Source organism: Haplochromis burtoni, unplaced genomic scaffold, assembly GCF_018398535.1.
Source record: "Haplochromis burtoni strain Fernald_Lab_line unplaced genomic scaffold, NCSU_Asbu1 Contig_9, whole genome shotgun sequence".
NCBI classification, from domain to species: Eukaryota; Metazoa; Chordata; class Actinopteri; order Cichliformes; family Cichlidae; genus Haplochromis; species Haplochromis burtoni.
The window spans coordinates 460323-476585 of NW_024582370.1; the positions used below are offsets into that span (position 1 = coordinate 460323).

Sequence of the window (16263 nt, forward strand, 5' to 3'; positions counted from 1 at the left end):
GAGTAATCTACAGTGTGACACATTAAAAGGATTGAACACTTTACCCTCAGACTGTACTCCGTGAAAAATATCGAACTATAAGCTGACAGATTCCTGCAGCATGTTTTGAGATAGCGTACCATAAAATAATAATTATTATGCCTGGGAGCTATTTCTAATGACTGTAATGCTCACGGGCACTTAGGTGATGAGAGCAGCCTGTATAAGCACATGATATGGACCTGCTTGTCTTGATTTTACTGAGTGGTAACTCGATCTGCTGCCAGTGAAAATCCAAACGCTGCTCTGGTATGGATAGGGTAATAGCCTCGGGTGCTTTATAAGTTTGTTTTAGGTAATAGAGACGCTTGTTTTGTAACAGCCTGTTCCGCCCTTCTCTCTCTCTCTCTCTCTCTCTCTCTCTCCTCAATTCCAACTACGTTGAAATTCCTTGGTTGTTGAAAGTTGGTGACTGGAGGAAGAAAAGAGGGATTTGAGGAGAAATGTGAAGCGCATGCGCCATGTGAAGGTTTTGCTCCGCGCATCAATGCAGCAATGTGCTAGTTTGAGAGAGGAGGCGACCGGGGAGCAGGTGAGAGAGAGACAGAACGAGAGAGGGGAGAAGAGAAAAGAGGGAGGGATAGTTTTTTGCACTTCAACACAGACGGTGTGGGAGGACGACGCGCTTGGAGCTTCAGAAAAGCCGCTGTCGTTCACACGCTGTGCTCTTTTCCTCCCCCTGGCACCGTGCGCGCTCGCCAAGCCGCACTGTTTGGAGATAGTCCGCGCGGAAAGTTTTTGGAGCATAAAGTCTGGAGCCGATCAATTAATGTTTTTATTTATTTTTTTCGGTGAGGCGGATGAATGACTTGCTTTTTTGAGAGTGGAGACTTTTAATTCGAGTTGGGGAATTGTCTTGAGTCGTTTTTGTTTTTTTGCGCAGAATGGAAGGTAAATTGACAAGTCGTTTGTGGCGAGGATCACCGTGTGGATCTTTCCGCAGGTAAAACGCGCCGTGGCGTGAGCGTGTGATCTGCTGGAATTAATTGTCTTAACATTTTTACACGTCTTTTTCTTCTTCTTCTTCTTGTGGTGTAGTTTAGCTGGATTCTGGGACAGTTTTCCACTTGGACAGGCAAGTTTCATGCTGCTTTTAATTAGAAGCGAATCAACAGTTAGGTTTCCGCCAGTGGCGCTTTGGGTTGCCGTAGGTGGTTGTATTTGTTAATAGGTACCGCAAAGTCACGCACTGAATCGTGAAAGGAAAGGACTATTTCCACACACTGTCACTAGATACTTTATCCATCCCGCTGCTTACTACCAGACTTTAAGCTGTTAAGCGCACGGAGCGCTTGCACTGATTTTTTTTTTTCGAGGTGTGCGTCAAACACTAAACCTGAAGAACTCTCAGCTTTGACTCCCTGAGTTGCACTTTGTTCATCCCAACCAGGCATTTTCCAAGAGATTCCGGGGAAAACGAAAAAAAGAAACTCCGGTACTTGCCTTGAGTGCAGCGGAAAAGGAAATCTTAAATCACCTGGCCTGCACTGTGATTATTGGTTTGATATCGTCTGCAGAGAGTGGATTACGGCTTCTAACGGGCTGTGCTCCCCGGTGAGTAGTCTATACGTCTCCTAGTTGACTCAGTTTTCCACCCCAGCCACAGTTTATCTTAAAGAGTGGAAAATTTGTGTTTCAGTGGGATGTTTTTGAACTTATACAGGCTCTGGATGTGGACAAAAGTGCTTGACAGATGTGATGTGTGAAACATGCGCCCACCCCCCATTCCTATGGCCTGACAGCCGTTTGGCACTTCGCTATTGTGCAAACATTACATAAAAAGCACAGTATTTGTTAGAAATGCATATGATTTCTGCTTAAAAGCTTTTTAACGAACAGTGTTCTATTGTTAAGTGAACAGGCAGTGTTCTCTGCTGCTCTCAACTCCTTGTACCTGGCTCCCTCTCCTGGTTTTGTGTAAACATCGGGGCAGACAGGGAAAAAACGCTCATCATTTTGTCCCGTTAGATACACACAATATTTCAGTCATTAATGAGTGTTTATATGTTTAAAATAGATGCATTTCTTTTTTTACCTCATACATTTTTCTTTCTCATTCTCCACCAGCCCGCGCATCCACACAAAGAAGCCTAGTGTAACTCGTTTTATTCACAGTCAGCATCTGTCGACTTTAAGATGCAGGTCTGACTGTAAATATGTTGTTCTTTTGTTTTTTTAAATAGACCGGGCCTTAAATTAAGCATAATACAACTTGACTTTGAGCACACACTGGCTTTCCTTCACATTTTTCACCGTTTATTGTTGCTGAAACTTTTAAAACACAATGAATCCGTTTAATGATATTTTAAATAGTTTTTCCAAGCGTTTTAACAACACGAGACCAGAACGGGGGTAATATCTAGGCCCGGGTTTGAGGTATTCCCAGCTCTAGTCCTAAAAGGCAGACTTTTTTTCTGCCCCTCCTATGCGTGCTCTCTCGGTTTTAGTGCCATATGGCTCTTTGAAATACCCCCGAAATTAACCTTGACTGAAGTACTGCCTGCTGCTTTATCATTCTAGCTGAAATTTGTTCATTTAGCTAGATACCACTTTGACTGACAAAACTCTGCAGTATAGCCATCAGTCATCCGGTCACGTCCTATGAATACCTCGCTCGGGTCAGATCGTTTCCAAGGGTCACTGAACGCAGGATTTGCTTAGCTTATAAAAAAAAAATCATATTCACATTAATAAAGTTAGTTTGTGCCGTCGATGAAAACAAAATGTAAGATTTATACTCTTCTTTGTTCTGAGTGGATGAACTCAGATGTGAATTGTCAGATCAATGCGCGCACCTACCGTGTAGCTCCGTGACTCAATCTGCCAAATGAACCCTGTGAGTCACCACCGCTGTTCAGCTGCTCCTAGCAAACTGTTTTGCCAAAAATAATATTTAATTGATTATCAATAAATTACAAACGTGTTTTAAAATATTTAAAAAAAATCCACTTCCTTTCAGGCACAACTGCTCCAATTAGTGGTTTAAAATCAGTGTAAAACCGCCGCCCTCTGTGGATTATTGCTTTTAATTTATGTGGAGGAACTGCGAAGAACATAACTTCACCAACTATTACGAGGCAGCACGCAAACCAAAAGCACGTGTTCGTGTGTGTGGTGTGCGCGAGTGTGCGCGCGCGCCGGGTGAGTGATGGTGAACTTGGCCTTGTTTTTAATGAGTCTTAGGCAGGCCCGGGTCTCCACGACTCAACCCTGGAAAATAATGCAGCGTGACAAATTAGACTTGCTCTCGATCCCAAGAACTCACACACGAACAAGATGGAAGGCTGGCACATCGCTTTAACTCGCAAATTTAGGAGTAATTATTTGACCTAATTTTCTGCCAAAATGGCAACAAAGCTGTGCTGTTGTGCGCAGATAATTCACGTTTTCTTTCTTTTCTGTCTTTTAAAATTCTGTGCGGTTTTCTTTGCGCAAAAGCTGCGAAGTATCCGGTCATCACCCCCCCGCCACCCGGCTGCTGTCAGATCCATTTTCAATTAATAAGTAGAAAAAATGAATCTTAATATAGGCTAAATACATAAGGAGATGTCCATTAGGCCTCTGTCAGATTACACGTTTAATCGCCACTTTTCGTAGTTACGAGAAATAGACTTTACTTTTTAATTGTTCCATCTTTTTAAAAACAAAACCCGCGTTTTTTCTTATAATTAATTTAATTACCCACGATTAAAAAAAACCGAATTAAAATTATTTGCTTTAGAAACAGTTTCATTATAGTTTTTCAAATAAACAAAACATTCTTAGCAAAAGAAAATACAGGCGGGTCTCCCAGAAATGTAAATAAAAGCGGAACTTGGAGCTACAGTTCTGTTTTATTTTTATTGGCTTAAAAAAACAACCCCGGTCCTTTTCGTTGAAATGCGCTAATATTTGTTAAAAATAAGTTTAAATTAAATTGTCTAACTAGCACTTCTCAGTCTCTCTGTGCCTTAAAGTGAAATGTCTGGAATGTGTCTTGCGGGGTTTCATAGTCATCGTGTCTTCTCTGGCTGTGTGTCGGTCTCGTGTGATTCACACTCTGATATGTTGCCAAATGACTGCTCTGCTGTGCAAGCAGTGATGGCTACAGGGATTTCATCACACACGCGCATGTAAATGTGATGTAAAATATACAGCAACCCAGCTGAAAGAACATTTTCTCTGCCCTTTTCTTTCCATAATATGCCCCAAAGTTGTGCATGAGAAACAAACATCTAGTCAAGCAGGCAGACTGACAAGTATCGTGTTCTCTGTTCTCCTTCAGATCACTGGCAGTATGAACCTGGGGCTAGGCTGTGTGCGTCGGCCGATTTGCTGGCCCTTTGGCAGCGTGTTGGACTCCAGACACTGTGTCTTTGCCCTCACACTCCTCACTCTCCTCATGCAGGTGGTGGTGGAGGCCAACTCATGGTGGTATGCAATAATTTTCTTTCCATATGCCAGCAATTCTGTGAGTCTTAATTTGTTCAGTGTGCGCCTTTGAAGTGTGTTTACTTGTCATTCTTTCTCTTTTCTGTCATACGCTAATTTGTAAATAGGACAGCGGTGCCTAAAAAGACTCGGCAAAAAGTTACATATAGGTGATACCGGTTTTTTTGGGGGGGGTTTTTGTGTTTATTTGTTGAGGCCTGTATATGTGTGATCTATGTGTCATACTCTGTGTATACCATTAGGTTTGCAAGAAAACTTTCTCTCCCTTACTTTCTTTTGCCAAACCAAAATTATGAACATCGCAAAAAAACATAAAATGCTGTGGTTTCCGAGTCTGTGTCCAAATATTTGCAAATACGGTGTGTGTGTGTGTGTGTGTGTGTGTGTGTGTGTGTGTGTCCAGCTTCCGTTAAAAGGGAAGTCTATATTTTCAACACACCTAGCACTTCTGATAATCACAACACTTGACATCCAGTAGCTCTGTGTTTATACACTTGGTGAATATTTATTGTACCCAATCAGAGCTCTTGTTCAAGAACTTTGGACATTTAACCCAAAACATCTTAGAAAATATTTTTATTTTCCAGTGGAGCAAATCAGAGCAAATAGTGACATACTCTGCTGGTAGAGTTATAGAAAAATAACAATGTAAACAAATAATTGTAAAGACTTTATACAGATACAAACTAATTAAGCTAAGTAGGAAGCTACATTAAAGTTGAAACAGCTCAAATTAGTCCTGCAGCTGAGGACTCGCACATTACTACACAGCAGACCCTGGAAAGGACGCTCACACAGTGTGTGTCTGTCAGTTTCCTTTTCAAGAGGACGCACAGGTGTGAGTGATTTGGAGTGTTGGAGTTGTGAGCGCGCTCATTGCATGTTTGTGAGACAGCATCAGACTGCACTAGTGTGCATGATTTATTTTTCTTCTTCCCCCTTTCTACTGTGTGCCCATTTGTGTATATCGGTGTATGTTTCTGCGTATTCCCTCTGTGTTTCCTTGCCGCTGAGTTTCCTTAGTCTATCAGGTTACACTAGGGGCTAATTGTCTCTCTCTGGGGGCTCTGAGATGGGCCGCTCTAATTGTCCTGTGGCCTAGAACCAGATGCTCATACTGGTGTTTCCTCCTTCCTCGCTCTCTCGCTCTGTTTTTGTGTTTCTCTTCCACAAAATTGAACGGAACAATTATTTTAGCTGAAATGATCTGGTGCTATAAGAAGTTACACGACTGCTGAATTTTACTCTTGCTCGGGTGAGCTGACATGAGGAAATGCACTTGAGAAAACCTATGAGAATTAATCATATCTGTGTTTTTATATATTTTTGTGTAGTAAGCTACACATTTCTTTTAAAACACACCGGCCTTTACATAACTTAAAGTTAAGATGGAAAAAAAATGCACATTTTGAAACACACATGGAAATCCTTATATAATTCAGTTTGGGGGAAAAAAATGTCCTGTTTTAAAATAAATGAATTTGTATACCTTCATTGGACAAGTAACATCAAAAATAGGTGCAAAAAGCACAAACTATACAACAACATTGTGGAATGATATCAGAAGTTGTGAGATTATGTTTTTTAAATCAATATAAAAATACTAAGGTGACTAAAAATGTCCAAGGGTCATTTAAAATATGTACATGTTATTGTTGTCGTCTTGTTTTTTCTTTAAGTCCTGCGGGTAGCATTTGATTGTGAGAGGAAGGCTGTTCCAGTTCACTGGAGCTCCCGCCACAAAAATCTCCCACTAACCTCGATCATGGAGCAGTTAAACGCAGTTGCCCAGAGGATTTCAGAGACCTAGCAGCACAGGGGCAGAGAACTTCTTAAATACACCCGGGAGCCAACGATGCGTGGCTTTATAGGCACATAAAGAACCTTAAACTCATTCCAAATTCACAGTTTTAGCCAGCGTAGGCAATCTAGTAGCATCAACTCTTTCCTTATAACAGCTTTGTCTCTTTTATTAATTAAAAAAATATAAAGAACTGTAAAAAAAAAAAAAAAATTGTTCAACTCAAAAGTGATTACAGTGGTCGCCGCAGTCAGCCACTGGTGATACGGGAGCGTGAGCTTCCGTTTGTCGGACAACAGTGGTGTGTTTTTAAAACGTAGCCCTTTATTTCCTTCATGCATCTGTGTTTTACTTGCGTTTTCTTTCTTTTCCTTTATCTTTATCTCCTGACTGCTCTTCCTCTCGTCTAAGCTTCACTCGCTGTATATTCTTGGCTCTAAATGACTTTCACATCGACTGTCCTCTGACATTAAGAGTGTACAGGGTTTTACTCCACCCAGGAACTAACTGCACCTCCATTTCACTGATTAACATAGTTCCATCATCAATGGAGAGAACCCAATCAAGTGAAATCAGCTGCTGATTGCAGTGTTGGCCCAACAACGTGGATGCATTTGTTTTAATGACACATGACTGAAAACACTGCACTGTGTGTCGCCTTCACGCAGGTCTCTGGCCATGAACCCTTTACTAATCCCAGAGGCCTACATCATCGGCGCCCAGCCTCTGTGCAGCCAGCTGGTGGGCCTGTCGCAGGGCCAGAAGAAACTGTGCCAGCTCTACCAGGACCACATGCAGTACATCGGTGAAGGTGCCAAGACGGGCATCAGAGAGTGCCAGTACCAGTTCAGACATCGGCGCTGGAACTGCAGCACAGTGGACAACTCCTCCGTTTTTGGACGGGTCATGCAAATAGGTAAGAGACAAAGGCTGTATGACGTGCCGTATATTCTAAGAAACGCGTACACAAAGACACAGGAAACTAACAAAGATAACGCTTCATAACTGTACTCACCAGCATGTTGATATGCACATTTCCTGTATGTACCAGATATAACAGGGTTACTTAGATTTTTATATTTTATGTCTTTTTCTTTTCTTCTTTCTGAGTCACTGACCCTTTTTTATGTTTGTGAAAAGTGTGTGAAATGCATGAGGCTGCTGATGCTCAGCAGCTGTGTGGAGGGAATAGTTGGTGGGTGAGGTTGCTCGATAAATCACGTGTGGCTTTGGCCTGCTAAACCAGCCCCCTGATATGGAGCAGGAGGGAGTCGGAGAATCTGCTTTCCCCCCCTGATGAATGGGAGACAGTCTAATACACAAAGACGCACATACACACGCAGACACACAAACTCTGGACTGTAGCTGACTCTGTGTATTTACAAGTAAGGGGAGTGCTACGAGTATATGGAGCGATATATCACCACGTCAGAGATTACATTGTCTGTTTGTCTCTTATAGAAAGTTCAAGAGCTCTCCAGTCCCTAAAATCAAGTCCTGTTCTTGGGTCCTATCATTAAACACACATTGTTCCAGTTTTATTGGATGTTGGAGCAGCTTAGGATGCTAAATCTAAACGGGTCAGATCTTCCAGTTTTGGCCATTTTTCAAATTTATTTTTAGTTTGTCTTTAGTGTTTAGTTCAGCCAAATTAAACCAGTTGCAGACACTGGATGTGTGTTGTCCCACTAAGGAAATGTAATGAAATAAATTTAATTTTAAATGTAATGTTACCTTTTCTCTGGATTATCTACAGGACACATGGTCAGGAGTTTCTGTGGTGACTGTTTTTTCAGAGAAGCGTTCCTCTTACTGTGTTTGCAGATGACTTTTCTAACGGGGACATTTTAAGGAAAAGAGCTGAAACGGTTTGAATGGACATGTATGTCGCACCATTTCACTCGTGTTGCTCGACCATTTAACGCGCTGTACTTCTGTGTGTAGCTTTTGACTCTGTTCTCGGTGATTCTGCCTGGCGTGTCTCTGGTCCTTACTCCCTTTCCACAAATGATTCTTCACAAGCAGCCGTTCTCCTCCCATTCCTCTTCTCCCTCCCACTTCCTCCCCAACAGTGATCCCATCTCAGTCCACCTTGGGCCATGTAAACATGTCCTCCCCTCTATAGCTGTCCATATGAAAGCCTGTCTTACTGTCTGCTGGCTTAGGACACTGCTGGTGATTTAAAGCATAGCTCCAGGGGGTGCCGGCGTGGCTGGGTTCAGACTCTTTCCCTTGCATGGCTTGGCTAGCTCGAGGGTGGGGGACATTAGAAGGGCGGCAGCAGTGTGGGAGACGACAGTTTGTCTGTCTGCAGGCCCACCGTTAGGCCAGTACTCTCAGGCTGGATTAAAAGTTGTACTAACCTAATAAACCCCCCACCACGCTCTCTGATCACTAATGCTTCCAGCAGTATTTCCCACCTGGATCTCTTTCAGCCTCTCCAGGAGGTTTCTTTATTCATCTTTTCCTCCTTTTTGGAATATTAAGTGTGTGTGTTTCTTTTCTTATATTGCTTGTTTTGTTTCTTTTCCGTCTCTTTCTTGACTTATCGTTTCACTCGCCTTCGTTTCCCTCATCTCACTCTGTCCATATGTTATTGTCATTATAGCATAGTCTCTAAAGGTTTGACCGAGCATTTATATGAGCTGTGCATTTTTATTGTGTAGCAGTCCTCGTCTTCAGTGTCAACACACGGCTTCATCGTTTGCTAGTCTGTTTCTTCTTTAGTTCTCTTGTGGCTTCGTACAGCGACAAAAACTGCTTATGTGCAATTTTCTGCCTTTTTTTTTTTCTTTAAATCTTCACTCTATAGAGGAAATGTTGAGGGTAGAAACAGTTGGAATTAATGTACAGCGGCTCCAGAGTCACTCAGTCGTGACAGATAAACTAAAAGAACCGTTGTCACGTTCAATTTGGGTGAAATGGAAGAGACTTGTTAAGAAGGATCTCTGTCACTGGAGGGCGCCGTCTTCTCTCTGGCTGAAGCCCAATAACAGCAAACCAGATTACACTGTTCAACATGTTGTTGATGACGACCCTGCAGCGCTTGGCTGAAGTGCTCTGTAATCTTAAGTGTATGGTGAATGCTGTCAAATGACATCACATCTCAAAGTGCCATACACACACACTTAAAGCAAACGATGGGGAGATCCACTGGCTACAGAAGACACGTGCATGCTTAACCTACAAAAATGAAAGCAGTGGATGGAGATCACTTTTCTTGTCTCATGGGTTGCAGTGTTTTTAAAATTGGGCAGCTTAAAACAAAATTTGGATCTCTACTCTTGTCTTGTTTCAAATGTCATGTGGTATTTGTATCTGCAGGCAGTCGAGAAACGGCATTCACGTATGCCATAAGTGCCGCCGGAGTGGTGAACGCCGTGAGCCGGGCCTGCAGAGAGGGTGAGCTTTCCAGCTGTGGGTGCAGTCGTGCTGCTCGCCCCAAAGATCTTCCCCGAGACTGGCTCTGGGGCGGCTGCGGAGACAACCTCAATTATGGCTACAGGTTCTCCAGGGAGTTTGTGGATGCCCGTGAGAGGGAGAAGAGCTTCCCCAAAGGCTCACACGAGAATGCACGGCTGTTGATGAATCTTCACAATAATGAGGCAGGACGGAGGGTAAGATGGCCGAGTCACATACACGTGCACGCACAAATCTGTTATTATTTTTTTAAAAACAAGCAGAGAGACGTGTATATACTTCACGCTTCAAAATTAGACCAACCAGAGCTTGAAAGGCTTTTTTTTTGTTTGTTTTTTAAGTGAGATAGTCCAGTCCAGGTCAATCAGACAGGTTTCCACTGATCATCTGTGTAACAGCTCCATCTGCTCCCCTGAGGCTTTGATCTATGAAAAGATGGAGTCACTGCAGACAGCTCTGGAGTTTCTTTTCCTTTTAAAACATCTTGAAACCACCTCAAAGGAATCGTAATGCCAGATTGGCAGGCTGTACTCTTTCAAGGAGGACAAACGAGTGGACATCACTGCACCCTGGAGCACCCTGCACTTTCTGTCCTTTTTAGCAAAGTGATGCCTCATGAGATCAAGAGCAGCACATTATTCAAATATTTATACAGGCAGGGTGAATTTACAGCACGAAGCATGTGATCAAGTTTCTTTTCTTTTTTCCGTTTTCTGAAGAAGAATAATTATGCAACCTGTTGTTTTTGTTTCTCTCTGATCTTCTTCTTCTCAAGATTGTGTCAGACCTTGCCCACGTGTCCTGCAAGTGCCACGGAGTATCAGGTTCCTGCAGCCTGAAGACCTGCTGGCTGCAGCTGGCCGACTTCCGCAAGGTGGGCGATGCACTGAAGGAGAAGTATGACAGTGCCGTAGCCATGAAACTCAACTCGAGAGGAAAGCTGGTGCAGATGCACAGTAGGTTCAACCCTCCCACGAACCATGACCTGGTGTACATCGAGCAAAGTCCAGACTACTGCTTGAAGAACCAAAGCACAGGCTCTTTGGGCACAGTGGGGCGGCTTTGCAACAAGACCTCAGAGGGCATGGATGGGTGTGAGCTGATGTGCTGCGGAAGAGGTTATGACCAGTACAAGGCCCAGATAGTGGAGCGGTGCCACTGCAAGTTCCACTGGTGCTGCTACGTCAAGTGCAAGCGCTGCACCAAAGTCGTAGACCAATTTGTCTGCAAGTGAGAAGAAGAGTGTTGCCTGTGTGTATTTGCTTGCAGATAATGGGCATAAATCTGTGTGTATTCATGAGCAGAGGAGCTGAACACAGAGAATGGAAGAAAGAAACTATATAAATTATATTTATAGAGTTAAACAATTATGCCATTGCAAAAAGACTTAAAAAATCATGTCCTCAGAAACTGAGAGTATTGTGAAATATTTATTTTCAGATTGTAATGTTTTATTTTGGCCCGCTCATCAGCAGAAAACTTAAATCTTTCAAGTGCCTAAATCTGGCTGGAAATTTTATACCACGGTTCCTTTTAACTGTTTTTTTTTTTTTTTTTTTTTTGTTTGTTTGTTTTTTTTTTTGGGGGGGGGGGGGGTGTTGTTTTTTTTTTATTTTTTTTAAACCACAGAAAAGGCCATTTTTCTTGACTCCGTAGAGGAAATGGGTCACAACGTTTTAAATTGGACTGTGCCTTTTATAGATGACTAAGGTTTAATTTTTGTGGCATAATTGACAAAAGGTCCTATTTTGTTGTTTGGAGAGAGACTATAAAGAGGAGAGCGTGTGCTGTAGTCTATGGATGTGTTTTTCAAGGGCCTGTTCCCAGACCAGCCTTCACATCGTTGCTGAAGTCTGCTTGTCCCCCTTCACACGTACAGTAAGGAACACTGTCGGTTTGTACGAGTCCTTGGAGTACAATGGGCACAAGAAGAGGGCTATTTCGGGGATCGGGCCATTTTGACTAAGCTGTCCCTGATGCCTTAGAGTTCCCCAGGTGCTGCAACAAGCCCTCCATCATTATGCACTTTGATACAGAGGCTTAAACATGTCTGTACGTGTCTGTTCAGCTGTTATCGTTATATCAATATTATAGCCTTCAATGTTTCCATATTACTTCAAATTATCCATTTAACATTATTCTACAATACTTAACACGGTTTGAATATATATGGGCAATGTTGTGGTTACAGTGGAGAAATATTCCACACTGTGTATATAGTACGTCTATCCAACAAACCAATCAGTAAACTGTATTTATTTTCCTAAAACAGATCCTCGTTTTAGCTTTCAGCAGAAAAGCATCATCTTCATAACAGACCAGTAATGAGGCAGGCATCCCAAAGTTCACTTTTTAAACTAATTCTCACTAATGCGGCTCCTCACTGTTTTTGCAAAAGGGAAATGCACCTTATCGTCGTGGAACCAAGTCATGCTCGTGCTTGGCTTTACTCTTACACACATTCACAGGTGTTCAGGTTACGATGCTGCCACAGGTTTCCAGTACCACTCACTTACCTTCTCACTGTCCCTGTGATGATTCTCGCTAGACAAACTATTTCTACCAATCCAACTATGTATATTTATAAGCTTGAGGTTTGTTAAACTTAATGTGCTATAGCAAATATTTTGTTATTTTTTACAAATTGGCTCAATGCTCTACTTTGTTTCAATAAATACCGAGTGTAAAACCAACGAGGAAGTATTTTACTCAGTCTTTAATCATGTTGTCTGTGCCTCCTTGAGTTTTTTCTTCCTTCAAATAAAGATTCTCCGTCTTGCAAATACAGGGTGGGCCATTTATATGGATACAGCATAATAACATGGGAATGGTTGGTGATGTTAAAGTCCTGTTTGTGGCACGGTGTATCCATATAAATGGCCCACCCTGTACATTACTAAATGCACATGCCAAGAACGTATTGACACACCCACTGGACACTTAAAGTACATCTTTATATCTGGGTTGGACACCTTTTGCCTTCAGAACTACCTCATTTTTGCACCAGTTAACAAAGTGTTGGGAACCTTCCTCAGACTCATTGCCTTTTTGTTTTTAGAAATCAGTTTGCAATAGTTTGAGCTTTGTTATCCTGCTGGGAGCAACTTTCAGAAGATGGACACGATGTATTTGTAAAGGGATGGAGATGGTCAGCAACAATACTCAGGTAGGCTGTGACATTTAAACTCTAGTTGGTACTAGTGGGCCCAAAGTACTAGGACACACCATTACACCATGACCAGCAGCTGATCCACTCATTCATGTAGTAACATCAGATTCTCAACCTACCCTATGAATGATGCAGCATTTGAATCTTTTATTGTCCAATTCTGGTGAGCCCGTGTGAACTGTACTCACTTTCTTGTTCTCAGATGACCGACGTGACGCCTGGTGTGGTCTTCTGCTACTGTAGTTCATCTGCTTCAAGGTCTTACTGCATGAGTCATCTGGCCATGCTCCTCTGGCATTTTCACCCAGAGAACTGCTGCTCCCTGGTCTTTTTCGGACCAGTCTCTGTAAGTTCTCTGTAGATGGTTCTGTGGGAAAATCCCAGCAGATCAGCAGTTTCTGAAATACTCACACCAGCCCAACAACCACGCCACATTCAAAGTCACTTCTTTCTGATGCCCACTTTGAACTTCAGCAGAGCTATCTGTGGCTGCATGCTTAAATGCATTAACTAGCTTCCATGTGATTAGCTGATTAGATATTTGCATAACGAGCAGCTGAACAGGTGTATTTAACAAAGGAGCTGGTGAATGTGCCTTTGGTGAAACGATGTCTTTTAAACCGTCCAGGTTCAAGTTGTTGTTGTGTTTTTCTTTTGAAACATTAACTTCCTGCTATTCGCTCTTCTCACCCACGGGCAGATTTCATGACAATCAAACCCACATTGGATGACAGCTGTTTCAGGCATGTGGTGCACAAAAGCATTTTGTTTGAGAGGTCTGGAAGATGGCCTGAAGATTAGGTGTCTCCCTGGAGGATGGTTGAGGTTGTATTATAAGTATTCCTCAACAATCCAGTGACAGTGGATCAGTTAATGGAATGATTAATCACATTTTGTCAGGAGAATAAGACGAGGGGGATTTCAATGTGGGGAAATTGGGATGTCTGGAATAAGACTGGGTCTTGTCAGAGACTACTGGTGCTCAAAAGCAGACGCGGAAAACAGGAGAGAAGATTGGGTAATGAGAAATGGGGGATTACATGAGCATCGAACAAGAGGGGAGTAATAGGAAGAAGGTTGTGAGAAGAGAGGCTCAAGGGAGAGGAGGAGAGAAAAAGTGCTTCAAGTAAAGTAGAGCTGAAGGACTACCATTACTGTGTAAACGCTCCTGACATTGACTAATATTTACACTTGTAAAATGATACAGAGTTTAGGAGCACATCCCATATGTGACCTTGTCAGTTAGCCCGGTGTGTATGCCTGCACAGTTGCATGTGCACCCATCTGAGCAAACACTGCTAAATCATGAAAAGTGCTCACATTGAGTTCACGATGGGTGTCACACAGGTCAAAGGCAAGAGGGAAAGATAGAAGGTCAGCGTTTGAAGAGCGAGACTGTAAAATCTAAAAGAAAAAAAAGGCTCCAAGGAAATCAAGCCAAGCAGGGAGGTTTTACATTTTTGAAACGTCTGTCAACAGATGGTTTACAAGGCTATGAAATCACCCTTCAACTCTGGGTTTCATATGTACATGAAGGCCAGGTCATCCTGGACGAGGTTTCTGCAGCATGAGTGGCTGACGTCATACCAGCAGGACTCTTCTAGCTGGAGTGTAAACAGAAATCCAGGTGTGCAGCTGCCTGCGCAGGTACAACTTAACAGATACGCTCAGACGAAGAGGAGCAGATCTTCCAAGTGTTCAAACATTTGATTCGTCTGATTTTGGCAGCCCTCTCTCAACCTGCCCCCTTTTCTGGTAGAATGACAGTTAATGCGGGTGACTACATAAATATTTACATATCAGTTCAATGCAGAACAACACAGTCACCCCCCTCCCCCTCAGTTGTGGTCACAGGGTGATAAGGTGCGATTTGGGTTTTGCACACACAATTAAGCACTCATTGCAGGAGCTCTTTGTAGCTTCACATGGCATATTTAGATGATCCAAACCCTCACAATAGCGTGTCTTAAGTATATCTCACATTGCTCTCATATTTTCCTCCCTTTAATCTTGCAAAAAATAAACAAACATGTTTACAGATTTTTCCCTCAAAAGAAACATTGACGGTTTCATATTTTAGAAATGTTGAAATGCGCGCATAACTCAAGCATTTATCGTGCGTTTAATGCTCGGTTGCAGTTGCGTGCATGCGTGTGTGTTTTTGTATTCATGCAAAGGTGATAATTACGATGATGAATAGACCAGGCTGGATAAAAACTGAGGTTCTCCAGCTCATCGAGTGGTTTTACTCGTTTCTTCTTCCGCTGCATTAAAATTCCACGGAGGTTCTTCACGACGATTACATGACAAGTTGTGTTTTCTTAAAACAAAGCAGCTGGTTGATATAAGACAAACTCCCCCGTGCTGAAGCCAGATCTGCTGACCGCATCTTTGTGCATTCATAGACTACTTTGTTGATTCTGTTCCTGCAGTGGAAAAGGCTGAACAAATGTTCTTCTATGACTGCAATATACCAGGCTACGCATATTGATGTAATATATTTACACCACATTTTACCATCTGTGAAACAAAACCTCAGTTTCAGCTCTGGTCTCACCCCCCCACAAACCCCCTTTTGTCACCATGCTGCACCATAGCCGGGTGAATCAGGTAGTGGGCTACGTATTAACCTCTATTCATGTGACAACATCAAATCGTGGCTCACATCAAACTGTCACTGCAGAAAAAACTTAGAGATGCACAAAAAAATTCTCATTACTACAAGCCTCAAAAAAAAAAAAAAACCTGCTGTCAGCGCAAACATCTGGCAAAGCTCATCTCTCCAAAGAAAGTGAAGCTTGTTCCATTTCCCGGTTTTTGGTGTAAAACAACAACCAGGCCGAAATAAGAGCACTCCGCAGAGCTACATTTAGAGCTATTTGAGATTGTGGTTGTGTGTTTTAGAGAAAGAGGGCAGGGCACCACACTGTGACGTCGCAAACAGTCTGGACTGGATCAGAGAGGCGAGTCGGCTCCACAGCAGCGGCTCTCCCTTCCCTCGCTGCCAGTTCTATCCTAGTGTCCCCCCCAAGAAACCACTCGCACCGCAAGTTGTTTCAATGGGGCAGAACTGGCTGAAAATAGGAAGGTTATACATAGAGGTCACAATTTGTCAATGTCCACGGCCGAGGTTTCTGTGTGTATATGCGACTGCGAGAGAGAAAGGGGGAGATAATGAGTTATTATTAGCTCGATATCAATTTTCTCCCTCTAATAACCTTAATGTCAGAGCTGAGTTCGTCTCATTGGGTCGATGTGCGATATTCACCACTGTTATAGCTCATACAGTTGCAAAGCAGAATTAATAGAGGACATCCCAGCAGGTAATTATAATTGGAAAGGTAAACACAGCAGACTAGCTGCTTGTGTGTGTGTGTGTGTGTGTGTGTGTGTGTGTGTGTGT

General features: G+C 42.7%; 1 protein-coding gene across 3 annotated transcripts; it reads left to right on the forward strand.

Annotated features, from left to right (window-relative positions):
• The first annotated feature begins 480 nt into the window (after nt 1-480).
• On the forward strand, nt 481-11267 carry wnt5a (wingless-type MMTV integration site family, member 5a). Of its 3 annotated transcripts, XM_005914627.3 has the most exons (6): nt 484-982; nt 1430-1593; nt 4304-4452; nt 6940-7187; nt 9596-9888; nt 10467-11267. In XM_005914627.3, the coding sequence occupies exons 3-6, from the start codon at nt 4316-4318 to the stop codon at nt 10923-10925; spliced, it is 1137 nt and encodes a 378-aa protein (XP_005914689.1). In that variant the 5' UTR covers nt 484-982; nt 1430-1593; nt 4304-4315; the 3' UTR covers nt 10926-11267. The 3 variants fall into 3 exon arrangements, with proteins under 3 accessions (XP_005914691.1, XP_005914689.1, XP_042083398.1); XM_005914629.3 differs by lacking the exon at nt 1430-1593 and having other exon boundaries at nt 481-982; XM_042227464.1 differs by having other exon boundaries at nt 484-1593.
• Nucleotides 11268-16263: the final 4996 nt, after the last annotated feature.

Bases quoted from the DNA above. Each gene is read 5' to 3' on its own strand.
- wnt5a (XM_005914629.3), top strand. From the start codon at position 4,316: ATGAACCTGGGGCTAGGCTGTGTGCGTCGGCCGATTTGCTGGCCCTTT. The intron at 7,188-9,595 runs GTAAGAGACAAA...TTGTATCTGCAG, and splicing joins TGGACGGGTCATGCAAATAG to GCAGTCGAGAAACGGCATTC. The intron at 9,889-10,466 runs GTAAGATGGCCG...CTTCTTCTCAAG, and splicing joins ATAATGAGGCAGGACGGAGG to ATTGTGTCAGACCTTGCCCA.